Genomic DNA, 27588 nt, shown 5'->3' with positions numbered 1-27588 from the left:
TTTGGAAAATTATTTCCCTATTATATTTTCTGTATTTGTTGATTTCTTTATTTTTATATATATATGTATATATATATATATATATATATATATATATATATATATTTCTAAAATTCTTTCCATATGTTGTACAACGTTACTTTCACATGAATATAACTCCTGTCATGTGATTTCGTTTCATCAACAAAACCATGTGACCACTAAGGAGGAAGTCCAGTAGGAGGGGAGGATCATGGGAGCGCTCTCTCCGTATAACTTCTTGTTTTTAGTCAGTTTTTGAGGCTTAAACATGACTCACACGGAGGCTGCTCTGTGTTTAATCCTGCTCCTGTTTCTTCATGTTGCTGCTCAGTTGAGGACTAATGGAATAAAGCAGCAGTGGCCGGTTCCCTACAGGTAGGAAGAGACAGTACCATTTCTTCTCCAGCTGATTCTGCTCTGTGAAATCACGTGACAGCTAGAAAATATACTGAAAATAAATAAAAATACATATTTTTTGGAGAAGGTTTGAACGTTAACATTTTTGCCCAAACCCTATAGCCCAGACTTAAGTCTTAAAATACTATAATAATTGTTAATTGGTGGGTCTAACAGTGGACCTTTAGCTGACCTGAAGCCAGTTTAACTAAGTTATGTCTGGTGCGTTCACATGACTTTTATTAACGTTGGACTTTGGAGAATTTCTCTGTATGAGCACGTGAGAAATAATATTGAGGTGATGCGAGTTTTTAATATGATTAGTGGTGGAAAGTAACTTTTAGTACATTTACTCAAGTCACATTAGTCCTTGGTTATCAGGGCTCAAAAGTGACACAGGAAATAAATAAAATGAGCATAATATATTACAAATAGATGCATATCTAAAAAAAAATAGCTGAAAATAAATAAATAAATGGACAATATATTATAATTTTCTGTATTTATTGTTTTTTCTGTATTCCCATACTTATTCATTGTATTTATTTAATATTTCGTTTTTAAAAAAACTATTACAGCCTACTGTACAATTTTGAGGTATTTGCACTTGAGTTTTTCCATTTTCTTCTACTTTATACTTCTACTCCACTACATGTCAGAAGCAAATATACTTTTTTACTCCTTTACATTTATTTGATAACTTTACTTGCTACTTTCCAGATTCAGATTAATAATAGAAAATATAATCGACAAATAATTTAAACTGTTAGGTTGTATCAATAAGACATGATTGATTTACAGGGGGGAATTCACAAGCTATGCAACAGCAGGCCTATATAAAGTGATATATATATATATATATATATATTTTATTTTTTTTACATATTTTTATTATTTTCAGAACAGGAGGCTCACAGCAATGTTATGTTCAATAGTTATTAGACACGGTCAGACCCCCCCCCCAAAAAAAAAAAACCCAATAAATTAATTATAAAAACAGATGAAATAGGACATTTGACAGAAAATAACATACAGTGGTTATATGTGACGGTAAAAAATAAATATAAAAGTAAAGACAACAATAGGAATAGCAGATAATATCTCATAGAGTAAAGTATATTGTCCTCAAACTCTCATGAATGGTAAAGGCTGATCATAGAAATATAATAAAAGGTACTGGCCTTTCAGCAGAGTGTGTTATAAAGTATATTTAAATGAATTAAAACTAGCCCCACATTTAGCAGCTGCAATAGTAAGTGATGTACACATTAATGCATCAATATCATATCATCTGCAGACGGTTTGATCGTCGCCCTGCTGTGGACTCTTACTGTGAAGCTCTCTACCCGTTCTGTCCCACTGGAGACCAGCATGGAGGGGTTCCCCACATGAGTGACAGAGATGTCATCTCAGTCTATCGATTGCAAACACCTGTTTGGGAATTCAGGTTTGGAGATTTGTTGGGGAAACTTGTAAGTACATGAATCATCTTGTTATCAGTTAAAACATGTTGCTGATATTTCACGACATTGAGGTGCAGGGTTTAGGTTAACAGAGTACAGTATTATACATACTGTAGTAGGACTGTTAAAGTGGAAGTGAAACTTTATTCATAGAAACACAGCTGTACTCCGTTCCCCATGTCTACCCAAAAACAGAGAGCCGATATAATGTTTCTCTTTGGTTCACAGCATATCATGCATGATGCCGTTGGGTTCAGCAGTTCAGATACGGGGGCCAACTACACCATGGAGTGGTATGAGCTGTTTCAGCTGGGTAACTGCACCTTCCCTCACCTTAGACCTGAAGTGAACCCACCCTTCTGGTGCAACCAGGGAGCTGCCTGCATCTTTGAAGGCATCGATGACTTACACTGGTCACAGAATGGCACCTTGGAGAAAATAGGAGAACTCACAGGTAAGACTTAACATGTGTAATCTTGTGTTCTAGCTCATTGAGGCCAAAAGAAAAAAGTTACAGTTTTGGAACTTATGCTCTGACATCTAACAACATTAAAAGATGAGGCTGGTGATAATCTACATTTTTATCATATGTTATTATCCCATGTATCCCATGTTGTTGTGAATGAAAAATTAAATGGTATTTTTAGCTGTTTTTAAAGATTTTCATCTTTAGTAGGAACAAAGAGAGTATTGAGAGACAGACTTACACATTGCTGGTTTTGGTCTTGTCATGGGAGTCCACTTTAGTCCACTTCTTTTCTGGCCATTGAATAAAGGCTGCAACTATTACATTACATTACATTAAATTTGTTTAGCTGACGCTTTTATCTTACAATAAGTGCATTCAACCATGTGGGTACAACCCCAAAAAGTGCAAGAAGTACATCAATTTCATCAAACATTCTGATCTTCTTTAAGTGCTACATGTAGAGACAATCATCAGACATAGAGAAAGAGTTGGGGTTTTTTTGTTTGTTTTATGGGCAAAGGTGCAGCCTGAACAGTATGTCGAAAAATAAAAAAAAAAAAAGTAATAAAATAGTATGTTGAAAAAATAGAAAAAAGTCATACTATAGTATGTCAAAAAAAATAAAGAAAGTCATAGTATAGTATGTCGACAAATTAAAAAAATTCATAGTATAGTATTTCGAAAAAAAGTCATAGGATAGTATGTCAGAAAATTTTTAAAAAGTCATTGTGTAGTATGTCGAAAAAAAAAAAAGTCATAGTGTAGTATGTCAGAAAATTTTTAAAAAGTCATAGTATAGTATGTCAAAAAAAAAAAGTCATAGTATAGTGTCGAAGAAATAAAAAAAGTCATAGTATAGTATGTCTAAATTCTTTTTTTAAAGAGTCATAGTATAGTATGTCAAAAAAATAAGTCATAGTATAGTGTATCGAAAAAATAAAAAAAAGTCACAGTATAGTATGTTGAAAAAAAGTCAGTAAAGTATGTCGAAAAAAAAGTCATAGCATATTATATCGAAAAAAAGTCAGTATAGTATATCGAAAAAATATGAAAGTTATAATATAGTGTGTCAAAAAAAATAAAAAGTCATAGTATAGTACGTCAAAATAAAGGCATAAAAAAGTCATAGTATAGTATGTCGAAAAAAGTCATAAAGTCATAGCATAGTATGGCATAAAATGTCATTAAAAAGTCATAGAAAAGTCAGATGGATGAATGGACAATTCAGCTTTAAAAATGCTGCTCTGTCAGCATGATTAAAACAGTTTTGTAACTTATTCAAGCTCCTTTGGTAAAAATTAATTATACACCCTCCCTTTGTTGGACTTCCTGCTTGACACTTGGCGTTTCTGGTATTAAAATAGTTTTTCTTTATTTTCCAAGGGAACCAGTTCAATGACATGGCCAAGTGGGTCCAGGATGACAACGAGACTGGGATCTACTATGAGACGTGGACAGTTCGCTCCGACCCCGGCCCTAACGCCACAGTGTGGTTCGACTCTTACGACTGCTCCCAGTTTGTCCACCGCACATACAGGAAACTGACTGAGCTGGGAGCCAAACTATCCAGCAGATCACAAACCAACTACACCAAGATCTACCTGTACAGCGGAGAGCCCACCTATCTCGGCAACGACAGCGCCATATTCGGACAGCCTGCTCTGAAGAATCTGGCAGTGGACATCCGTAAATTCTACCACACATTCAGACCACACCAGTCGTTTATAGACTTCGCCCTCAGTCTGTTGGAGGCTTATAAAAAGGTTGTGTTGGACAAGAGCTTCTACCTCTACTACAACTTTGAGTACTGGCATCTGCCAATGAAGCCTCCGTATGTGCACATTACATATGAAGAGGTGCCTTTGCCTTAACATAAAAATGTACTGGTGTTTTCATTAAGGCCTGAAAATAAATCTTAACGTTTAAGATTTTGAAACCAGCGAATGTTTGCCATTTTTGCTTTATTATTAAAATAGATTGTCAAAATAGTTGTTGGGTTTCAAAATATCCTTGAGGCGTGTTAATGCGTTTCCTTCCTCATAAAACATTAGCAAAGCTATTTTTTTTTAATATTTCAAATTGTGCATTGTTTACATCCATTTGTTAGCTTGCAGTCCTCTTCTTCCCCGCCTTAGTTGGTGCATCGCTGCATTTGAGCCTCAAATTTTGAGCCAACATGAACGACAACTCCCTTTGAAAGCTCAGAAAAACATCAAATTTCAACATCTAGAATTCCATGACAACTGGGCAAACTCCATCTACTGATGAAAATCATACAATATGATCAAAAGCTCCAGAACAGTTACAAAATGGACCTTGTTGTGAGATTATTTTCATTTATTGAACAAAATAGCGCAAAATAAAATGGTTTAACTGATTAATCGGCTCCTGTTTTCTGTAGTGTGTTAATCAGGAATGTGATCAGAGTCTATATCAAATGTCTTAAAGTAGGAAGTCTGTACAAAGTTATTCTTTATATGTATGAGATGGGATGAGAGGCGCTTTATCACCTGTGTTAAAAAATAATCTTTTCTGCAACACGGTTTAGGAGCTCAAATGCTTTCCTAATCCCTAAAGGAAAGAAAACTCTTATCTGTAGTTTCTCTGGATTTGTCATGAATATCATAATCATTTTATGCCATACTATCAGGCTATTTAAGTCCAACTTTGAGCACATTTCCCAGCAAAGACTTTGAGATGTTTGCAAAGCACGGGAGGTGATTTTCACCAACATGACGAGGACTGTATTTCATGCATTTTAATATTTTAGCAGTATTTCTCTCAGATTTGTTGTTTTTACACATCTATATCAGGTCTGGCTTTAATATTTTGCATTCAGATTTGTCCACGTTAACTATAGATTATGTGTAGATTTTTTCTTTTTCATTGTTAAATATTTGAACTTGTTTTTCAATATTTTTTGTCAATTATTTGCCATATTTCATGGAACCTACTTGTGCATTTTATGTAACAAATTGTAATGACTGCAGTGTTATAATAAATAATAAAATGACAGGTGTAAAGAGTACATTCACACATTTTTATTACCAGTATAAGATCACATGTCCAAAACAATAATTTTAATTTCAAGACAGATGACCAGTTAAGCAAAGTAGACAAAGCATTTGCCATACAGAAGCCAAACTAAAAGAACAACATTGTTAACACCAGTTTACTCCTAATAAAACTTACTGGAGGACTCTGGACAAATGAGGTTAAAAGAATTACTGACAAGGCATCTTAATGATGTATTTTATCTGTATTTAAATGAAACATGTTTTACTTACCCAACTGAAATTTCCAATATAAGCCAATAAAGACGACAGGAAAATGATTAAAACCAGTACAGTATTGAAACACAACCTTCGCTTTAGAGCTGCTGTCACGGCAACCATGTAATGCACTGCACAAATTATGAAAAATAAATCAGGTTGATATGTTACTGTAACCATTAATATGCTAATGCACGAGAGAACAGACAATCAGCACAGGTATCTAACGTCAGTGATAAGAGACCAATACTAATCAATAGACTGTTAGTTCAATCCAATAAACACTAAGAAGCATTTGCACTTCCTGCAACAAGTGTCTCAGTTTTAGTCTACATTGCTGTTTGTTTACATGAAATGTCTAATACGACATGGATAAAAGGAAAGTCTGGCAGAAAAACAAACCAAAAAATCAAAATCGGGGTGATCTACAGATCTTGTTGTCATGCGCTGTTGTCCAAAAGTTTGTCCACTACTGATAACTCTTTTAACTTTTTGTGAAAGTACATATTGTCTTTTATTGACATCTCTTAATGACACTTTTAATGGATTGATTGTGACTTTGCTAGCAATTTGGTGCACCTTCAACTCAGCTTCTTAAAGTCTGAGTAAAAGTAAGTGTACGATTCAGGTTTCGAAACTTTTGCACCACCCACATGCAACAAAATCCCAGTGACCGAGGTGGAAGTGTAAAAAAAAGAAACTAACCTTGCTGCTGGTCTGCTTGCTGGTTATAATGATTGCTTTTTTTGTATAACTGGAAAACACAAAGTCATTACAAAACCGGTATCCATATCAATAAATTACACAGCTTTATCTTCTGTAGTGTTTGTTCTACCGTATGAAAAAGATCCATCTAGTAAAGGATAACTCACTCTGGTTTTATAAAAGACACGGGCCGTTGGTTAAGGAAACTTCAAACCCTGACAGAGGGCGAAATAAAGAAATAGGTACATTTCTATTCATAATGATCAAACACACAGCGTTTTATATACAGATGCATTGGACTTCCTTCTTAAAGGAAAAACAGTTTGTTTCACTCATCTGACTTGCCAAACCTCTTTAGATAGAAATGAATGGGTGTTTTGGAGAGGAGCACTAGCGATACCTGCAAAGACGGTGTTTGTAATGAAGCGATGAATACTGCTTCGTCTCCTGTATGTACGATGTGGTAACACGACGATGCAGAGCAAACGAGGGCTAACAGGAGGGCAGATATTCACAACATAGAGCTAGGGTGTAGAGCTTGAACAGGCAAATAGCAGAAGATACCAATGAAACCTATTTAGGGAAATATATTCATTTAATGCACCTGAGACACACAAAGGGTTACTTTTGCTTTCCCAGCTCGCATTTTAAGCTACTAGCCGCAGAGACAAGTCTATTGAATTATTACGAAGCAATCTCACCAATTTCTACCTTCAAATTCAGACTTTTCTGTGCACTATCTATATTTACATAGAATTTTTTTTAGCTTTATTACTTCAATATACTGTCCATGGTATCTGATTCAACAGAACCCCAGAACAGTGTAAATAGTCATTCAAATCTGGGTTCAACTAATACAAATTGGAGCATTTTAAAGATTGTTTCCTTGCTTTCATTAGGGCAAAAAGGACTTGTTTTGTCCTGACTATCATTTGGTATTCATGTTAAAGTGCTTAGGAAATCTACGACTGAACAAAACCTTCTTTAAAAAAAAACAAAACGAAAATGTAATTTGTCGTGCCAATTGATCCACGATGCAGGACAGAAAAAAAAATCCTGCATATTTTGGAGAAAATTAAAATCCATGGCATCAATCGACACTGCACGCCTTCATGTCACAATTTGAGACCTATATGCACATTTCTGTTTCTCTCCTGGGCCAACTTCTAACATGGCTTCTAATCGTGGTTTCATTTTTTGATGCATGAATGAGCTCAGGCGAGGAGGAAAAGCAAGATGCCTTCAACACTACTGCTGCTCTTTATGATTAAATTAGTTTAAAATGTAGGTGTACAGTAGGACCCAGCAACTCTTCTGCAAAATTAATTGAATCCTCCCCCTCGACTACACCTGACGAAACACCTTCTGTCACGTACTATGTACAAATAACATCGCAGCTATTTGGAAACCTCCAATGCCATATTTTGTTAGACTGCAGTACGGCTATCTCATACTGGATTTAAGTAGGCCAAGTGGTTGTTTACCAATATGCAATAGTGCACCTAATCTTCCCAAAATACTCCAAAAAACATTAGAATACACACACTCACATATACATACATACATATAGACACACACACACACCCTGACGTCTTTCATAATATAGATTATCATAACCAGGCTACAATGTCTCAATTTGCAGGTATAAAAACATAGTGTTTTTAGTCAAATATTTCCAACCTACTCTGGTCTGTGTGCTGATTGTTTAACGTGAAGAAGCCGGCCCGGCGAGTTCTGTCTCCAGATTAGGAAAAGCGGGATTCCGCAGTCTATTTTTAAACTAACAGGCAGAGATGTTTGTGGTGTTTCGAGACATGATAACATTGTGTAGCAGTCAGGTGCCCGCATCACATTCCTGCCCTGCACTCCACACAGGAGTTCAGCAAAGTTTATGCTCTCCATGTTGGCACCAAACATTCCACTACAGCTGAGCATTTAAAAGGCTTTTCTATGCAAACATGGAGGCCGTGAGAGTTCCACACCACAAACTAGACGGACTGTACTTTGTGTGCCTCTCTGGCTTCACTTCACCAGGTCGGCATCATGTCTGGGAACCAGACCCGGCCCAGGTGCTTAGAAACCTCCCAGTGGATCTCATCCAGGGAGTATTTGTGATCTGGAATCAGGACCTCCTCCATGATGGACAGCTGGGAAAGCCTCCGACCACACATCTTGACGAACTCCACAAATGCGCTGCAGGAAACCTCGCACTCGCCCAGGCCGATGGCCGACAGCTGGGTGCAGTGCTTGGCGATGCGGATCAGTTCCTCGTCCAGAGGACGCAGGCCATTGGCGCACACCACCAGCTCCACCAGACGAGGGCAGTGGAGGCCAACGCGGCCCAAGACCTCCTTACTGACCGAGCGACCGAAGTAGAGGTGCATGACCGGGACCTCCTCGTTAAAGAAAGGGCCAAACTCGTTCTCATAGAGGAAGAAGTACATGACCAGGTTGAATTTGGGCGAGTGCCGTACCATGGCGTCCCAGCTGCTCTTCTTGATGGTGTGGAAGTGCTGCCCGGGGTTCTCACTCACCACGTCGATCCGCAAATGTTCCAGTTGGACGTGTTTCTCCGAGGAGAGGGCCAGCAGGAGTTCATCACTCAAGAGGTGGTAGTTTAGTGCTAGCTCTCTCAGGCCGTGACACTGGTCTGCCACACACAGGATCCCTGCAAAAATGGACAGATTGCTGTGAGTAGTGACTATGCTGTTGTAAACATTGCTGTTGCTGCTCTAGAAACAACATTTAGGCCAGTTTTATTTAACATATTTAATTCTAATCCAGTTCTGAATTTAAAGACAACCAGGCTGTATAGCTAATATGCACACTTCAATATTTGTTCATATGGGTCAAAACGTATCCGATGCTATGCTGATGACACCGTTATATACAGTACTGTTGAAAAAGCTGAGGATAAAACTAGGTTTTTATTTTCGGCATAAGTTGTGTTTTTCATGTAAAAAAAAAAGCGACTTGTTGCCGCCGCTTTTTTACCTGTGTTGGACTATGGTGATCTTTTATATATGCATTACTCTACTCAGTGTCTTCATATGGTTGACACAGCGTACATGCTTCTCTGACGTTCATTACCAATTTTAAAGCTCTGACTCACCACTGTGAGTTATACTCTCGGGAAGGATGGCTAGCCCTGGCCACCCGTAGGCTCTGTCATTGGTACACCTTTATATATAAGTCTATTCTTGGTCTGCTCCCATACTACCGATGTGTCCTCATCACACAGAAAAGTACCGGACAATACTCTCTGCGTTCTCAGGACTTCTCTATATTTTCTGTCCCAAATGCCCGTACGGAAATTGGAAAAAGGGCTTTTGTGTATTCTGCACCCTCAGCATGGAATATGTCGCAAGACGGACTTGAAACTCAGTGATTTGGTCTCGTTGAATGCTTTTAAATCCAAAATGAAAGAATTTGAAGCAGATTCCTTAAGATGTCAATGTTTTTAAATTTACCTGGCTATGTTTTTTTCCATTTGTTTGTCTCCCTTTGTGTTTTCTGTCTGTAACTGTGTTTTTGTGCTGCTGCCTGTCTTTGCCAGGTCACCCTTGAAAAAGAGATTCTTAATCACAAATGGTTAAATAAAAAATAATCTAAGCACTAAAACTTGAGTCTTTGCTATCACTGTACCTGCTGGGGAGACGTGAGGGCAGCTGCTCATCTTCAGCAGTCTCAGGGTGTCGCTGTTGTTGGCCACCAGCACCTTCAGAGACGGATCATCCACCGGCGTGTCGTCAATCTTCAGCGAAGACAACGATTTGGAGTTGACAAACACCACAGTCAGAGCTGAGATGAAATGAGACTGTGGAAGGAAGAATTGTAATGAATTATAACACGGTCCAAGCCTGACAGCATCTTTTAGAAGTGCCTACCAAGATGGCAGGTCTCAGCTTTTGGTGCTCATATTTGAATCAATTATATTTGGATTGATGGTGGCCTATATGTACTGTGCATATTAAACACATTTTTGGTCAGTCACACAGAAACACACACAGATTAGTACTATGGATTTTAGTAACACCAAGTGGCTTAGATTCACTAATAATACAATGTGTAGTTATTAATAATAGACTAACATGAATAAATTTAGATTACTACATTAAGAACATTTCAAAGTTAATGTATTTAGAGGTTTAGAATACAATGAGCACATTTTTTTTACTCATGCAAGCCTGTCCAGATCTGTAATTTACTATCGGTATTAGATGAAAGACATGTTTGATCTGAAGATGTGGCAAACAAGTTAAACAAGGAGCGCCACAGAGCTTTGGCGCACTTAATCATACCTCAAGTATGACAACTACAGAATGTATGATCCACGTAAAACTTAATTGTTCCTGGATTGTATACTGTACGTGTGTGTGTGTGTGTGTGTGTGTGTGTGTGCGTGTAAGTGTTTGATTTCAATGATGATAATGCCATAAGTCATAAACTAACTCATACACTGGTGACAGCTTCCCAGGGCAGTATGGTTTTCAAGAGTTCATAGAAAGAATCTCACAGTGCACTTGCAAAAATAACACTGGTTTTCCTTCTGATGCCTTGGAAGTAAAGACATCCTTGTCCTTGGCCATGCATGAGAACAGACACTGCTTTTCAGCCCCATCCTCAGATAGGAAGAGAATGACAAAAACTATCCCGTCGACCGACTATTAACAAGCTCAGCCACAGCTTTAACAAAATTAGCATCAAAGGCATTAGCAATGTATAATGAAATGAAATCATACACTATAATGAGTTCATTTGATTTTCCCTTATAAACCCAGACCCCTGGTGATTATGCTGATTATACCTTTGGAACCTCCATGAAACTGGGCCTGGCTGTAGAGATGAGCCCCAAGGTCTTCAGTGAGCAATTCACCAACTGTGAAAGGATGTCACATGCTGCTTCTGCAGACTCTGTACTACTATCCACCTGGCAAGTACAAACAAACATCGAATGTCACTTCAGGAACATAAAAACAACATTTTTAAACCAGTCTAGCAAATTGTAAACACATCAGCCCAGAATCAGGACGCATATTTCGACACAGACACAACTGCTTTTTCCACCCTTACCTTAAAGCTGACATACTGCAGGTGGTTGGAGTGCCTCTTTATGATCTGCTTGATGAGGTCTGGATGTGTGGCTTTCAGGTAAGAGCTGGTTGGCTGGTTAAGCTCAAACTCAAAGCATCTCCACAGCTCAGGCATGTGGAAAGCCTGGTTCCACCTGCTGCACACCTGAGAGGCATAAGCCCGATCCAGCAGTGGAAGGTACTGGAAGATGTGTAGCAGAAGCTCCTGAGGCAGTCGTGCCCATTCACTCTCTGGTGCCTCACTGGCAATCACTGCCTCTGACTCCTCGCTCGTCTCCGTCCGCACCTTCTTGCAAGCCTCTGGTGGGCTCTTATCAGGGGAGCTGTTGCTGTCCTCCTCTCCTCCTTTAATCCGCTTCATCCTGAAAAAATGGAGGTAACGAGCTTGTTATAGTCCAGCATGGAAAAACACAGACATGTTTAACTACACAGCAATAATATGGATTAATAAATCCATTCAGTTTAACCCATAACTGACTTTAGATAATCCCAGTGGGGTTTTTTTTTGCCTCTTCCTGCACTGTATATTATTGATTTATTTTTTTGTTATGTTGTATAGTCTTAAATTGTGCAAAATAAATAAACAAATAAACAAATGTAGAGGTGTGCTTTCACATGAAAATTTTAATATATGTGTCCATTTTTAAAATTAAAAAAATAAGGAATATAACTTAAGCTGTTTAAATGTGTTATCAGAATCAGAATTGTGTTTATTGCCAGGTGTAAGAGATTTACACTAGGAATTTGCTTTGGTTATGTTGGTGCAAGTCAAACACTATAATAACAAAAGAATACATAAAAACATTAGAATGAAATATAATTAAAAAAATTGAAATTTTAAGAATATACAATATACAAAATAAGCTATAAACAAAAATAAACATGATATAAATGATTATATTCTCACAATAATAAATATAGTGGTTAAATTACACAGTACAGTATTTACATATCACATTGCTTACACAGTTACACGTCACATTGCTTCTTTCAGCAGGAGCGTGTCTGTGTCTGTGTGTGACATAACATTAAGACATGTAAGCCGGAGGCCATGCTTCAGCAGGTAGCCGTCAATACACTGATATTATACAGTGCGTGTGGTAGAAAGCTAAGTGCAACTTGCATACAGTCATCAACGCTCGAGGTTAAACTGAATGAACAACAACTTTCCTTTGACTCCAACATCAGAGAGTGTTTAGTACATCTAGTCATTAGGGTTGTCATAGCAGCAAGACATGAGCATAAGGGAAGCAGTCTATTAAGCATTTAAAAATTAGACTTGGCTTTAAAAAACTAACCACAGAAAACACAAATATTACATATTAAAGTAGTTAACTAACAGAGAGGCAGCAGCTCGTCATACCTTGTTTACACTCAGCTAGCCGCGAGCTGTTAGCCGTTAGCAGAACGATCCGACCGTTGACTCTGATCACTTTCAGCCCGGACCGACGCAGGAACAGCTCGTGCTCACCAACCAGATAACATGCATCTGAACTCAATACACAACCGTGTGACGGTAGAGGAGAGGTCAGAGGTGTTTCAGACGGAGAACAGGACAGAGTCTGGTGACCTAGTTAGTTCCTCCGCGGGAGTTTGTTTCGTTGTTTCGGCCTCCTGGATCTGAAATGGCGAGTTGTTGTTGTGACAGCAAGCAGCGGTGCATCATGGGAAAATGCAATGCGAAATGGCTGTTACGTAAAGATCGTCTTTGTTAAGAAGGATGACTCACTCCAGAGTCAGAAAAAAACACTATCTTGTTTTTCCTAAAAATGACTCTCTTCTAGATGGTAATATATATATAATAGATGTAACTCACACTCTGCCTTTTATTTACTCCTCTACTTCATGCGTTTTTTTTTGTTGTTTTTTTATATTTATCCTTTGATATTGCAATGTATTGTTTTTATTTGTTTGTTTGTTTTATTGACACAACAAACATGAATTACTTCTTTATTGTTTTCTTCAATTTACATGCATGTTCTTTTTAAATATCTATATATTGTAATTTGCTTAATGAATTGTATATATATGTTTTTATTTTTATTTATTATTGAATTGACGCTTTGGCAATATTGTTTACCTGACAGTCATGCCAATAAAGCAAATTTAATTGAATTCTTTCTATCTTTTTTTTAATAATTTACACACATATTTTTTTTTATGAAACAAGAACTTGGTTATTGGTTTCTGAATGTACCGATATAAATTGCGGCTAAAAGTCTCAGATCTTGTCAATTTAATAAAAAAAATCAAATATATTCATGTATGCAAATCGAAAGAGACCCAACCAAACTTACTTTACTTTAAATTACTTTTTAGTCCCTTTGAATGTCCTAAGCTAAATAAAAAATAAAAATAAAAAAACTACATTGCTGTGGAACTCCCTTCCGGAGGAACTCAGGCTATTAAACTCTGTTTCTTCTTTTAAATCATGCCTCAAAACTTACCTTTACAGGAAGGCCTTTTTATAGCAATCCCTTGTTTTAAATTTAATTATTGTTGACTTTTTGTACTAAAGTCTTATGTTCAACATTTTATTTTGGCCTATGTTTTTATTCTATATTGTTTTTATCTTGATGTTTGCACTATTTTAACTTATGTAAAGCACTTTGTAACTATGTTTGGAAAGGTGCTATACAAATAAAGTTTATTATTATTATTATTTATTATTACATTGCTTTATTTCTAAGTTGCTATTATTTAGTATGTATGTTAAATGCTAATTAGTGTGTGAAATTATCCCCAATTGTATATTTTTCCCATCACTTCTATTGTCATTATTCTATTCCGTATATTGAATTGTACACGTTCTTGTGAATGGAGCATTAAAAACATGCTTAGCATAAATGTTCATTTGTAAAACAATTTAGTTTTTACGTATTTAAAAAAAAGTAAGAGTGAAATGATGATTCAAAAGAAAATATTATTTCAGTCAGTTACAATGTCATCATTTAACGTTCCTCCTGCCATACTGTATGCAAATGATGTAATCATGCTAACCTATATGGATTTTGGTAATACCAACACACACAAAGAAAAAAAACACATTTTGAATCCCCTGGATGTTTACACTACAGACTGGCATGTAATGCAGCCCTTACACAGGTATTGCAGGTCATCAGTAGGGTTTATTTTGCCATTCAGTGAGACCTGACTGAATTAGTTTTGCAGTTTGGCACCAGGAAATAAATGGTAGAGTAATACATCTTTTTTTTCCCTAGTCTCTGCTGAGTTGTACAAGAGCTTCAGCCTTTTAAATTTGGTATTTGCAGAAATGATGTTATACATGGCCCACTTAAGTCTCCAGCTGGATTTTGCACCCTTGTGTCTTCAATATAAAACAATCAAAGACCAACAGTGACAGTGGGTAATTTAATAGAAATGTCACCACTCATTAATGACACAGTGTATACTTTGCGAAACAGAGAACCTGGTTTATTACCATTCAACTCCATCCACCACAGATATTACAGAGCAGATTCACAAGTATTAAGCTTTTTTATATATAACAGCAGCTTTTTTTCCACACTCTGTTCCCCTGACCCCCCCGATCCCCCTGCCTCCTACTAGGGAAAAGCATTACAGGTGCACAATTTTATTTGGTGTGAAGACTGGCCCCTCAAATCATTCAGCTGTAATCAGTCTCACTGTGAGGTTTTTTGTTTGTTTTTGTATTACTGTAGGATTTTGGTACTTCTTTCTTTTTTCTTTTTTTTTGTTTGACAGAGCTGCAAAATAGGATTTACATCCACCATCATTCACTGCAGGCGCCAGGCTCCTCCTTCTCATATCCAGACAACAGAGGAGATCTGACATTTAGAAGAGGGGGAATTACGACCGTCTACTGTATAAAAATGTACAGTGGCTTTATTGACATACATTCCATAGGTTAAACAGCTGCAAAATAGGAGGCACACCCAGTATTGCACTTCATTAAAAGTTCTGGCTCAAAACATAACCCAGAATATCAAACAAAACTGAAGTGAAGAGTAGCAACTTCGGAATACAGCTATTTTGAATAGTATCATTATATACAAGATTAGATAAATCGTACACTATTTTCCTCCCGAACATAATATTCTTAACAGTCTTATCCACCTTCTTTTTTTGTCCGTCAACCCATGATGCACTTGACAGTGGAGAATACTGTACAAGATTACGAAAAAAGTTTACATACAACAATATTTTAAATTTATAGTTAGGAAGCTGGAAAGACGGCCTGTTCCTTTTTTTTCTTTTTTTTTAAACCACGCTGATCCACAGTTGCCTTTTAAGCAAAATTTATTTCATATTCAATGTTTAATCTTGTATTGTTACACTTTCAGTGATCAGGAGGTGTGCAACGTCTATAGAAGCCGAGGGAATACAACGGCCGCATGCAAACACGTCACAAGATATTTTCTTTTTTTTTTTCTTCTTTTTTAAAATTCTATTGTTCTTTTTTTTCCCCCATTCAGGTTACTCTGAATCCAAAAGGAGCCACAGCTCGTGTTTGTAGCGGAGCCCCGGATATTGATGTTGGTAGAGGGAGCAGACCTGAGGACTCTTGGCGGAGGATAGAAACCTGGTCCGGTGTCCAGGAGACTTGACAATGCAAAGAGCCAAGCTTCATGGCTGAGCTTCAGCAGCAGCCAGAAATCACAGTAGACAAACTGGTTTTCAGTAGAAGTCTTGTGTTGTTTAGAAGGTGTGGGCATTTCTGCACACCCCACAGCCCAGGGCGAACTCCTCCCCCGTTGGTGGGTGGACCACATGCAAAGGACACTCAGTACCCTCCAGCTGTTTGCCTTTGGGCCCTGTGATAGAAAGGAAAAGGAAAACAGCTTGCTTATTTATTTCCTTATGGTTATTTCTGTCAGTTTGAATAATTTAACATTTTCCAGAAGAGTGTACTCAATAGACTCATTAGGCACCTGCAGGACAATGGGGTAGTTCCTCCTTGGGGACACTGGTCATCCTCTGGAAGTCATCATGACAGGCGTTGCAGAAGTGTGTGGTGCCAAAACAGAAGAAAACAGCCACCGAGCAGCAGTACCGGCATTTATACTCCAGGAAGTCTGTGCCGTGCTTGGAGCACATCTGGTGACAAGTAAACAAGAATCCGCAGGGGAAGAGTACATGTGAGCAGATTTTTTTTAAAAGGAACAGTCACACATTTTTAGAAATATGTTTATTCGCCTTGTTGCCGAAAGTGAGACGAGAAGATTGATACCAGTCTCGTCTCTGGTTTTCTGGCAACATCGCAGTGATAAAAAGATTCAAGGTAGTCACTGCTCCCCGCCAAGAAACTGTCTAGCAATTAAATCCCTGTAAAACCAGAATTTGACTCTGTCACATTTTGTTTTTTGTATGGATTACAACAAACAAGATATAACATGTTAACTAGTGAGCTTTAGAGGTGTTGCTAGGCGGATTTAGTTACCTTCAGACAGAGCCAGGCTAACTGTTTCCCCTTGTTTCCAGTCTTTGTGCTAAGCTAAGCTAATTACCTAATGAATACAGGGTCATATTTAGCATACAGACCACAGAGTGGTATCAATCTTCTCATCTAACTCTTTGCAAGAAAGAGAATAAGTGGATTTCCCAAAATGTCTAAAAGAAAATGTTCTTTTAAATTGGGCCATAAGCCATGATCCTCCCAGGCATCATTCACCCACCTGAGCCCTGGAGACATCTGAGCATGCTCCACAGATCAGCTCACTGGGGTCGTAGTCATCTCCCTGTCCGGCCTCCGCATCGCAGCGAGCCTCTCCCCCAAAGTAGGCCTGGAAATAAGGGCAACAAAGACAGTCCGGTTTCCGTGCATTTTGCGCTTATTATGAAACATCCCCCCGACATCATACTGGCATACTGGGATTCAAATTTCCAGACGAGGAGGCAGCTTGAAGGAAACCCTCCTGAGACGGGAGGCATATTGGATTACTGAATTAGAGACTCTTACACCTTTGGGAATGAATGAGGACCTGGATCTCAGGTTCCTCCTGTAAAATATCCTGTGGAACAAACTAGACCTGCTGCCAAACCCTTAAATAAATCTTTTTTTAATTGATCTGTGTGTTTTATATGGGGAAGGTTTTTTTGCCATGGTGTAAGCTGTTGTATAGTGGAGATGGACTTTAGCCTCTTGTTGTATTTTATGGGATAGTCAGGAGTTGGTCTATGTCCTGCCATTTTTCTATTCTATTGTATTTTGTTTGATTTGAGCCTTTACCCATGTGAACCTATATTTTTATGAGGGCAGTGTGGTTGTGTGAAAATAAGACTGATTAAGACTTTCGTGCTTTAGATATAACATGTTTTCGTTCCTTGTTGGGCCTATCCTCCCGAGAATGTGTTTTAGTGTATATGTATATTTTGTATATTTATGGGTGGACCTAAAACTATGGGAGGGGCATTTATATTCTGTGTACTTTGGGTTATGTCTTATATATGTATACTAGGGCTGTCAAAGATAACGCGTTAACGCAAATTCGTTTTAACGCTACTAATGTCTTTAATGCATTAACGCAACTTGAGATTTTTATGTTGTAGTGGACTCAGGTTTAAAGCTAGAGTGAAGAAGCTGGTATCATATGAAACTAAAACAACAAAGGGGATCCATTGGTACCAACCATGTCATACTAGCTTGTCAGGAAGGAGGCTGAATAACGCTCCAAACTTAGGCTTAAGTTTTGACAAAGAAAAACTGGCATGGGGCAACAGGCATTTTCAAAGGGGTCCCTTGACCTCTGACCTCAAGATATGTGAATGAAAATGGGTTCTATGGGTACCCACGAGTCTCCCCTTTATAGACATGCCCACTTTATGATGATCACATGCAGTTTGGGGGCAAGTCATAGTCAAGTCAGCACACTGACACACTGACAGCTGTTGTTGCCTGTTGGGCTGCAGTTTGCCATGTTATGATTTGAACATATTGTTTTATGCTAAATGCAGTACCTGTGAAGGTTTCTGGACAATATTTGTCATTGTTTTGTGTTGCTAATTGATTTCCCATTATAAATATATACATAAATTTGCATAAAGCAAGCATATTTGCCCACTCCCATGTTGATAAGAGTATTAAAAACGTATTAACTAATAATTGACAGCCCTAATGTATACCATTAACTTAAAATGTCATTTTAATAATGTCAAAGGGATTTTGATTGAATGTGTGTTTACCTATGTATGTTGTATTTCTACTGTAGGGAGTTTTGAGCGATTGGCCCTTTTGTGTACGAGCATGGACCCAAAAAAGTTATCATGCAATCATGAGCTATATTTAAGCACTGTGTCACTTTGCGATTGTTATGTCTTGAGACAGGTCCTTACGACCGAAATGTTGACTGTGCGGGAATTGCCTGTTTTTATTTGGAACTGGAAATAAGGGCAACCATTCATTTTCAACCCCTAAACAATATTTAAAGTTAAAATGACTTTAGGTTATATAGTACCTTCTTGCACTTGAAGCAGACATAGTATGCATATCTGTTCATGGCAAAGCCTGCAGGGTCGTTGTGGAAACGTGCTCCTGGTGTGGTTATTGCCTCGCTCTTATGTAGACCCTCATACTCCAGCCTCATCAGAGCCTTTCTCCTCACATCCTCATAGAGCTCCTTGATGGGGTCCAGCAGGTCCTTGATCACCGAGTGATTGATTTTGTTCTGCAGGCAAACAATGAAACAAACAAACCAGACCACATTCATAAAGGTAGTTCTGTTGAGCTTACAGTATGTGTCAATGGCATTTCACAAAGATAGCAGTGAACAAAGCAGTCGTACAGTCAAGGTGTGGCGGAAACAGTTTGCAACCTCTTTGTTGCTGGGTTAATCTCTTCAGTCACAGAGGCTCAGGTAACATCTTACCTTGCAAATGGGACACAACATGAACCCAAAAGTGATTCGGGGCCCGAGCCAGCGATTTTCAAGAACACGACGAGTACACTGAAGGTGGAACACGTGAGTGCAGTCCAGCTGAGAACAGAACAAAGAGTTGAATGAGAAAAAGACTTGAAGTGAAACTCTTCCACCTAAAGGACAAACAGTGTATATTTAGAACTACCTGTACTGCAGGAGCAGCAGAGAGGGCCTCCGTGAAGCAGATCATGCACATGTCGTCTGCGTCCTGTTTCAGACAGCCAGTGTTCTTGTCACAGCCGTGCAGACACGGAAGGCAGGCCTCCTCATTCTTGACTCCGCCACAGGGGTGTCCACAAGGATGAGTTTTACTGCAGGCCAGTTTAGCATACTCCTGAGGGAGACAACATCAGAGAAAGAGGTAAGGCTAAGGAACTACAGTATTTGTGAAATATACACTTTAGTACATCCTGTAGCTCTACATTGCTTAATGTGCATCTAGTGTAGTTTGGTCCTCTCTGAAGTGAGTGGACAACGCCTCATCCATTATTTGTAAGACTCATCACAGACCGTTCCTTTTGAGGGAATCAAGGAAGCCTCAAAGGAGGGGATGCTTCAGCTCCATCAGGCTATGCTTGAATCCATACTAACCCTCTCAAGTATTATTAATATTCTACAACAATATTTCCACTCAGCAAAACCTCCAATTCCTCTCCTCAGGAAAAAAACCTCTAGTCAGTTAACACCATAATCCTTAGGTTTGGGAATAGGATCTGTGTTTTGAAGTAGGTACAGTGTTTTAGCAAAACTGGTTGAGGTTATTTTTCTATCTTTAAAATACATTTATAACTAGTTAACACAGCTATATTACAATATAATTGCATATAAGGAACAAAGAGGAAAGCACCTGTTTTTATAGAATGGATAGATAGAAAGTAGTTTTCATTATTCTAGGATGCCTAACAACATCAGGCAAAAAGACTGCCGATGAAAACTAGCCTCTCTGCTAACTCGGGTACATTTGAACACATTTTCTTAGTCTTATTGTTTTGCCATTTTGCTTGCACTTTTATTTTTTTTATATACTTCTTTTTTTTGTATACATATGTATATATGTTCTATATATTTTTTGAAACAAACAAAAATATGTATATATTTTTAGAGGTAAACTTTATCTTCAAAACAACTAGAATTAATGCCTTGCATCCATGTCTTTCCAAAATGTCATCACTTCATAATTTTATCCTTTAAACGCCTTTAGACATTTGTGTGAACTTGTCATAATTATTGTCATAATTAGCATATGAATTCTTGAATTATGGCCAAAATGTGTTTTGTGAGGTCACAGTGACCTTTAACCACCAAAATCGAATCAGTTCCTCCTTGAGTCCAAGTGGACGTTTGTGCCAAATTTGAAGAATTTCCCCCCAGGCATTCCTGAGATATGGCGTTCACGAGAATGGGACAGACAACCCAAAAACAAAATGCCTCCGGCCACGGCTGTCGCTGGCACGGAGGCATAAAAAGGAACCCAGTGGTTACAGTTGTAATGAGCTAGACAGAAGGCCAGAAATGACAAGACGTCCAGATAATAAGTGATTAAGTTGTCTTGTTAATAGTTGATGTTCAGTACCTGGCAGTCTGGGTCTGAGCAGACACTGCCCACTGCAGACAGCTCGGTGCCATTCCTCGTACCACAGAACCTGCAGGCATCGGAGCTGCTTGAGGCTGGTTTACCTGCAAAAATAATGACTTTACTGTTAATAGAATAACACAATTTAAGCAGTTCTTTCAATAATAAATTTGCAGAAATATATATAATCAGAGCGCCCAAAAAAAGCACAGTGGTATTCTATGTTGCTATGTTACCTGTGTGCTCTCTGAACTCCACCATAGCTTTCATGGTCTTAGAGTCGGCCAGAGCCATGAGCCAGAAGAGCTTGGTCCTCCCACAGCCTTCATGGAGATCCACCTTTATGGCCTCCTCTTCCTCCTTGAACACCTGAAAGCAGCCATGAAGACAATATTAAACACCAGCTCATTCTACTCCACATGCCTTCTATAAATTGATTCATATTATCCAACTAATCAGCAGTTAACACTATCGGAAGAATCGTCACGCTAACGGCCAACACTAACCTGTCTCTGGTGAGAGCGCGTGCGTCGGTGCAGGTGGAGGAAGCGGTCACAGTCGGTGCAGAGGTTGCCGCACATGTTACACAGGATGATGGCTGCTGTCTCGCCATCGTCGTGATTGTCGCACATAGGCTGTGGATAAAAGGAGGAGGAAATCAATTTGTTATTCTTTTGATAATCTGTCATGTTATTTTCACACAGTGTAGGTCATAGTCTTCTCTCACCATCTGCTTCTGCTGTCCATCTTTGCCCATCCAGCGACCAGAGGACAGCCTGTCGACATGGTCCTGGTCCAGCACACACAGTGAAGCCAAGGCTAGCCACAGCTACGAGACAGAACAGGATATTATATATGATTATTAGGGTGGTCAATTGATCAAAAATATTGAATCACGATTATTAATATTTGCATGATTGTCCATAGTTAATCATGATTAATCGCAAATTCATCACACATTTTTCATCTGGTCAAAATGTACCTTAATGGGCGATCTGTCACGTATTTAATACTCTTATCAACATGTGAGTGGGCAAATATGCTTGTTATGCAAATGTATGTATATCCAGAAACCCTCACAGGTACTGCATTTAGCATAAAAAAATATACTCAAATCATAACATGTCAAACTGCAGCTCAACAGGCAACAACAGCTGTCAGTGTGTCAGTGTGCTGACTTGACTATGACTTGCCCCAAAACTGCATGTGATTATCATAAAGTGGGCATGTCTGTAAAGGGGAGACTCGTGGGTACTCATAGAATCCATTTTCATTCACATATCTTGAGGTCAGAGGTCAAGAGACCCCTTTGAAAATGGCCATGATAGTTTTTCTTCGCCAAAATTTAGCATAACCTTGGAGCTTTATTTAGCCTCCTTTGTAACAAGCTGTATGACATGGTTGGTACCAATGGATTCCCTAGGTTTTCTAGTTTCATATGATACCAGTATCTTCACTCTAGCTTTAGAACTGAGCCCACTACAACCTTAAAAATTGCAAGTTGCATAAATGCATTAAAGAATCTAGTGGCATTGAAACTTTGACAGCCCTAATGATTAACTAATACCCAGTAGTTGTAAGCATAGATAGTATAGATTTGAGTCCATACCCTTGTGGTGGCGATACAGCGTACAGGAGACCGATGCTCCTCCTCCATTTTGGTCAGGGCTATGATGGTCTCAGCTATTGCATTTTTGGTGACTCTGGACCAACCGTCTGAAAGGTGGCCCTAAAAACAGAAAGTGCAATACAGTACATGAAAACATGATATTTATGACCAACATGACAAATGTGGTTTTGTATCAAATTAGGCTCACAGAGAGTTAAAGGGAAAGATAGATTTAAAAAAAAAAAAAACGGGAACTTACAGCTGCCATGTCTTTAACCAGCTTTATGATGATCTCTGCTATCTGAGGAGGAGTGGAGCCTTTCATCCACCAGTGGCTCTCTCCCCTGCGGATGTAGCTGAGTATGACGGAAAGAGGCAATAAGTATGAAAATCAAAGGAAATTGCAAAGAAAAAAGTCTCATATAATAACATCTCTTTCAGAGTGTCATTAGGCCTAGTGGAAGCAAACTCACCTGGAGTTGAAGATCATGGGCAGCGTGACGGTGGTGACCCCTTTGCCTGCAGCCATGCCGGCCGTGCCAGAGATGGTGGTGCCTTTGGCTTTCAGCTGCACAGTGAGGGCTTTTGCGATGCAGCCCAGGAACATGTCGAGGATGCAGAGCTTGTTCCAGTCGCCTTTTTCTGTGGAGTGTATGATGTCGCTGATGTCCGCTGGCGGCAGAGCCTTCACCCCGATGATGCTGGCAAGTCGTACGGGTGTAACCTCTGGAAGGACGCGTCTAAGCAACGATGTGACCTGAGATCAGATGGCAAACAAGAACATAAGTTGTTTAGCGTCGCAAGGCATTTACCTTAAAGGTTCAGTGTGTAAGATCTGGCGACATCTAGCGGTGAGGTTGCAGATTGAGAAACACTGTACTTTCGCCCACCTGTCTCTGTACTCTGGGGGAAGCCGTGTGCAGCAGAGAAAACAGGTCTTGCATGAGTGTTAGCTGCTGAGCTAGGTACTGGCGGCCGACGTTTGAGCCGCTCAGGGCCAGCACCATGGACAGGAGCTCAAAGCAGTAGGCGTCTGAGGAGGCGTCGTCGTCACTGGGCTGGGAGTTAGCGTTCTCTTTGCTGGAGATGGCGTGCTCCCACTCCTCCCTCACGCGTGTGGCCTCCATACGGATGGCCTGGACGATGTGCGCGCATACCTGGAAATGAATACACCCATTAAGTTAAGAGGGCTGAGATTACAATCCCGTTGAATGGTTTGAAGAACTGACTAATTACCTGTTTCTGGAGGTTGGTGAGTTTGCTCCTGCTGAAAATGATTCCCACCATGTGCTCTTTAAGGTCTGCATCAGACGGTGCCTATTCATAAAAAAGGTGTAAAATGTCAGGTTGAAGGTCACTAAATATGTGAGTCAGTTAAACAGTACAGGTAAATTGTCACAGTGCAGACCTTGTCTTCTCCTTCGGGTGACGAAAGGAGGTTTTTCTCCTCCTGCTCTGGAGTCGGCTCTGCATCTCCGCAGATAAGTTTTCCAAAGACCTAAATGCATGCAACGAAGTAAACAGTAAAGTTTCCGAGAGACTGCAGATATTTGTCAAGCGATTACATGGATGAAGCAGTCGGACTGACCTGCGAGGTGATGAGGCGAAACACTCGGAGAGTCTCGGCCTCACAGTTCTTCTGCTGGGCCATGCTGGCTGAGATCTGTCCTAGGATCTTGATGCTCTCGCCCTCTTTCCAGCCGAGGACCTTCACCTGGCGCACCCTCAGGGTGTTCTCCGGTCCTTTCAGTTCCACCTTGATCACATGATGATCCCCTCCAGGAAGCTCACTTGTCACCCAGCCCATGTGACGCGAGTCCAGGTCAACCTTGGATGAAAAAGGCATGAGGATGTTCACAGTGTTCTGCCCCTTGTGCATGTAAATCTGTACTATATTGTAATGCTAGATCAACCAAGTTGCACCTTGTAAAAACAACCCACTAATTTAATACTTTGAATGAGTCACGGTGATTTGGAGAGGAGACAAAGGAATCAATCTACATATATATACAGCTTTATATAGCACACCACATGCGTTCAGACTTTAAACATACATGTTACACTGTATTCCCACATTACTGCCAAAGAAAGTGACCATACCTGTTTGATTCTGCAGAGGTCCTCTACTGCTTTTCCACATAGGAATGTAACTGATGTGACTTTGTTCTGTGGATATGACAGAGAGAAATTCAGCCTTTATAAATATATTATCATCAATTCCACCTTGGTTTTTAAAGGGACTGTATGGAAGTTTTTAAACATATAAAGGTTTTTTAATTGTTTTTTTGCCAATGTGTGAACAGGTTGTAATCTCACCTAAAAAATGAGACCTTCCGTGACTTTTTGGGTTCCCTCTATCAGCCTGTAGACTGATTTTAATGTGGAGAATGCGGTTTGTTTTTTCGGGAAAATCCAACGGATGTGAAGTCATGCAAGCTCGTGAGTGCCTTTACTCTCTTCAGTTTCGCTACAGGGCTAACGGTACGTGTCCACAGGCTCCGTGCTTTCCACGCTCTCCATTCATTGTCTATGCAAGCAGCCGCGCAATGTATTATGGTAGCGTGGCGTCGCGATTGGAGAGACTAGGCGTCACGACGCCCGCTCCTTATTTGCATGAAGTTGAGGGCTCCACTACTTTATGCAAATCACGGGCGTCCGACGCGACTCGCCACCTCTCGAAACTCCCGATAATCTTTTAAAATAAACGTTGTCGATCCAAAATAAAGACAGATTCAGCAACTGCGTGGCTTATTTCTCGCCTCAAATGTTTTCAGAAACACATTTCAGTGAACTATTTTCGTGAAATAAGAGAAGAAAGTTTCCAAACGAGCCTCCATACTGGTTCCGGTTTGAAAGCTGGGAGCAGCAGCCAACGGTGGGAAAGCGTTCGTCCAATCAGGAGCCGAGTGCCTTGTTTCTAGGGACAGCCCACCAAGCGTCCAATTTTGGGAAGCGTCGCGTCCGCTCGCGATAAAAAACGCCCCTGTGGACACGTACCATAACAGTTTGCAACGATAGCTAACAAACCCCACGGAAATATATATAATATATATATCTATTGGAGTTCGTCTTGCAAAACAGGAATGTGACATCGGGGGGAAAACTAGGATCAACATCAGCCGGGCCTTCGATTCATGGAGGGACCTTAGTTTGGTTTTGGGTATCAAAACGAACCCCGAGCTGGCAACATTCCTATTAGACATGTAAGCTAACATTACTGCCAAGCATGTTAAATATATAGAGATATTGTGGTTTTAGCTGGGTAATGTTGCTAACAATAATCAACATGATGCCTGTCAATCACATTCACGTGTGTGTCGCCTCACTGTTTTGACTGGTGCTCGCTCGCGTCTACATAGTGCAAGCATAAGCACGAGTGCGAGCAACAGGGCGCCGACTGTCGTTGACTTAATGGCCACAGGTGTCACTGTTAACAAGCAATTTCTGATTCTTACATAGAGCCCCTTTAACTTTGCATTTACACAGTGGCATTGCTGCTTCTGCCCCTTTACCCCGATGTCTCTGGAGTTGTCCACATGAACCGTCACATTGGAGGCGTTTAAGCCCTTCACACAGCTGATGGTGATGCTCTTGGTTTTGTTCTTGTCCTCATCTCCAGACTCCCAGAAGGTCTCTGTGGAGCCGTCTGTTAGGCTTCCAATCATGGCGGGGCGACTGGACGTCTTGATGTCTACTACACTGGTCAGATCCTTCAGACAGGTCACCAGGCAGAGGTCCTATTATCACACACAGTCAGGTTAGTGTATGTCATAAACACAGATGCATAACAAACAATAAGATTGTTAGTTCAATCCATGTTGACCAACAGAAAACAGATCTGATGTGTAAGTAAGTAAGTGGTTGTTTTCTTGCCTGGCTCATTGCTTCGTAGCCTGACTGCACACTGATGTTGAAGCTCTCCTCGCTGTCTCCATCATCTGACTTGGACAAGATGTTGTTGATGTGATGGAAAACGTTGCTCTGGTGGAGGAACTGGTGGTCGGACTGCTTGAACTTGAGACTCCAGCACCTAGAAGGAAATACAAATATCAAACCTATTCCCTAACATTCAGAAAGAAGAAGAATATGTGACTTCTCCCTGCATTAGTATAATTTGAAATCAATTCATTTAAAAATGTTGGTTTGTGGGATGGTATAATTTTTCAGTCATTCAGGAAGCGTACCTAAGCGCCATCTGCTGAAGTGAGCTGCCACTAGGAAGTGACATCATGAGGTCAGAGATGGTCTGTAGGAGGCGGTGGAAGGTGTGGGGGAGAGGATGAGCTGCCTCCCCAGCGATAACAATGTCTGACAGAGGGTGTTCACAAACGCCAAGGTCTCTTTCCTGTGGGGCGCAGAATGGAGATGTTCACAGTTAGAAGATGACACAACAAAGCAAAAGTAAAGTGGCGTGGTTCCTGACGTTTAACCACTCAATACCTGTTCCACGTTTTCTTTGTTCCCCTTGTTCTCGTCTTCTTCCTCGTCCTCAGGTTCAAAGGGCGATGGGGTGAGAGATGCTACAAAATGCCAAAGGATGTCGTGCAGGGATGTGGTCTGGATCACATTGCACAGCAGCCAGTTGAAGGCCTGACAAGGACACCAAGAGAAAATCACACCAATTAGTCTTCTTACGATGCACAAAAGAGTCTAACTTAAGTCTATGAGCTAATTAAGCATACAAATCTAATTGATTACCCAGCCAACTACAGTAATTGCCTATAACCCTGAGTCACTGCTGAATAAATAGCAACAATTAAAGCAAGCCTGAGCTCTGAGATTCAGAGAGATATTGCAGCCTGTACCTCCATGGCAAACACCCTGCAGGCAGACTTCCTCAGTGCATGCCTCATGGCCACCTCCAGGCCCTCCAGGTCATGGTGCTGGATAACAAAAGCCAGGACAGGCCACTGGAAGTTCCTCTCCCCCTTACTGAGGGAGCCGTGGGCCGAGATCAGCCTGGATAGCTCCGGAGACGGGTGCCGTAACAGGGAAGATCCCACCTCTGTATGGGGGGGAGGACAGGACAGGTTGATGTTACAGATGCTGCTCACTAATCCTTAGGTATCACTTGTCAATCGATCACGTG

General features: G+C 39.9%; 3 protein-coding genes across 24 annotated transcripts in view; 1 reads left to right on the top strand and 2 right to left on the bottom strand.

Annotated features, from left to right (window-relative positions):
• Positions 1 to 180: 180 nt before the first annotated feature.
• cln5 (CLN5 intracellular trafficking protein) lies at positions 181 to 4730 on the top strand. Its single transcript, XM_037789587.1, has 4 exons — positions 181 to 396; positions 1715 to 1889; positions 2109 to 2334; positions 3733 to 4730. The coding sequence occupies exons 1-4, from the start codon at positions 290 to 292 to the stop codon at positions 4218 to 4220; spliced, it is 996 nt and encodes a 331-aa protein (XP_037645515.1). The 5' UTR covers positions 181 to 289; the 3' UTR covers positions 4221 to 4730.
• Positions 4731 to 5375: 645 nt separating this feature from the next.
• fbxl3a (F-box and leucine-rich repeat protein 3a) lies at positions 5376 to 13084 on the bottom strand. Its single transcript, XM_037789586.1, has 5 exons — positions 12783 to 13084; positions 11400 to 11781; positions 11134 to 11256; positions 9972 to 10143; positions 5376 to 8994 (listed from the first exon to the last, which is right to left on the bottom strand). The coding sequence occupies exons 2-5, from the start codon at positions 11778 to 11780 to the stop codon at positions 8354 to 8356; spliced, it is 1317 nt and encodes a 438-aa protein (XP_037645514.1). The 5' UTR covers position 11781; positions 12783 to 13084; the 3' UTR covers positions 5376 to 8353.
• A 1745-nt stretch (positions 13085 to 14829) lies between these two features.
• Positions 14830 to 27588, bottom strand: part of mycbp2 (MYC binding protein 2) — a 77763-nt gene continuing 65004 nt past the window's right edge. For all 22 annotated transcript variants that reach the window (XM_037789572.1, XM_037789564.1, XM_037789567.1 and 19 more), the window contains 23 exons: positions 27305 to 27504; positions 26940 to 27089; positions 26684 to 26844; positions 26373 to 26529; positions 26012 to 26236; positions 24600 to 24665; positions 24088 to 24327; positions 23908 to 23997; positions 23736 to 23816; positions 23390 to 23656; positions 22973 to 23256; positions 22759 to 22855; positions 22500 to 22619; positions 21618 to 21719; positions 21397 to 21525; positions 21127 to 21259; positions 20891 to 20994; positions 19463 to 19651; positions 19267 to 19374; positions 18856 to 19065; positions 17077 to 17184; positions 16333 to 16498; positions 14830 to 16215 (listed from right to left, as the gene is read on the bottom strand). In XM_037789572.1, the coding sequence (XP_037645500.1) occupies positions 16100 to 16215; positions 16333 to 16498; positions 17077 to 17184; positions 18856 to 19065; positions 19267 to 19374; positions 19463 to 19651; positions 20891 to 20994; positions 21127 to 21259; positions 21397 to 21525; positions 21618 to 21719; positions 22500 to 22619; positions 22759 to 22855; positions 22973 to 23256; positions 23390 to 23656; positions 23736 to 23816; positions 23908 to 23997; positions 24088 to 24327; positions 24600 to 24665; positions 26012 to 26236; positions 26373 to 26529; positions 26684 to 26844; positions 26940 to 27089; positions 27305 to 27504 (3503 nt within the window). In that variant the 3' untranslated portion in view covers positions 14830 to 16099. The remainder of the gene's footprint in view (positions 16216 to 16332; positions 16499 to 17076; positions 17185 to 18855; positions 19066 to 19266; positions 19375 to 19462; positions 19652 to 20890; positions 20995 to 21126; positions 21260 to 21396; positions 21526 to 21617; positions 21720 to 22499; positions 22620 to 22758; positions 22856 to 22972; positions 23257 to 23389; positions 23657 to 23735; positions 23817 to 23907; positions 23998 to 24087; positions 24328 to 24599; positions 24666 to 26011; positions 26237 to 26372; positions 26530 to 26683; positions 26845 to 26939; positions 27090 to 27304; positions 27505 to 27588) is intronic.

This window comes from Sebastes umbrosus, chromosome 13, assembly GCF_015220745.1.
Source record: "Sebastes umbrosus isolate fSebUmb1 chromosome 13, fSebUmb1.pri, whole genome shotgun sequence".
NCBI classification, from domain to species: domain Eukaryota; kingdom Metazoa; phylum Chordata; class Actinopteri; order Perciformes; family Sebastidae; genus Sebastes; species Sebastes umbrosus.
The sequence above is the reverse complement of the archived record's forward strand: the minus strand, read 5'-3'. Positions and strand labels throughout refer to the sequence as shown.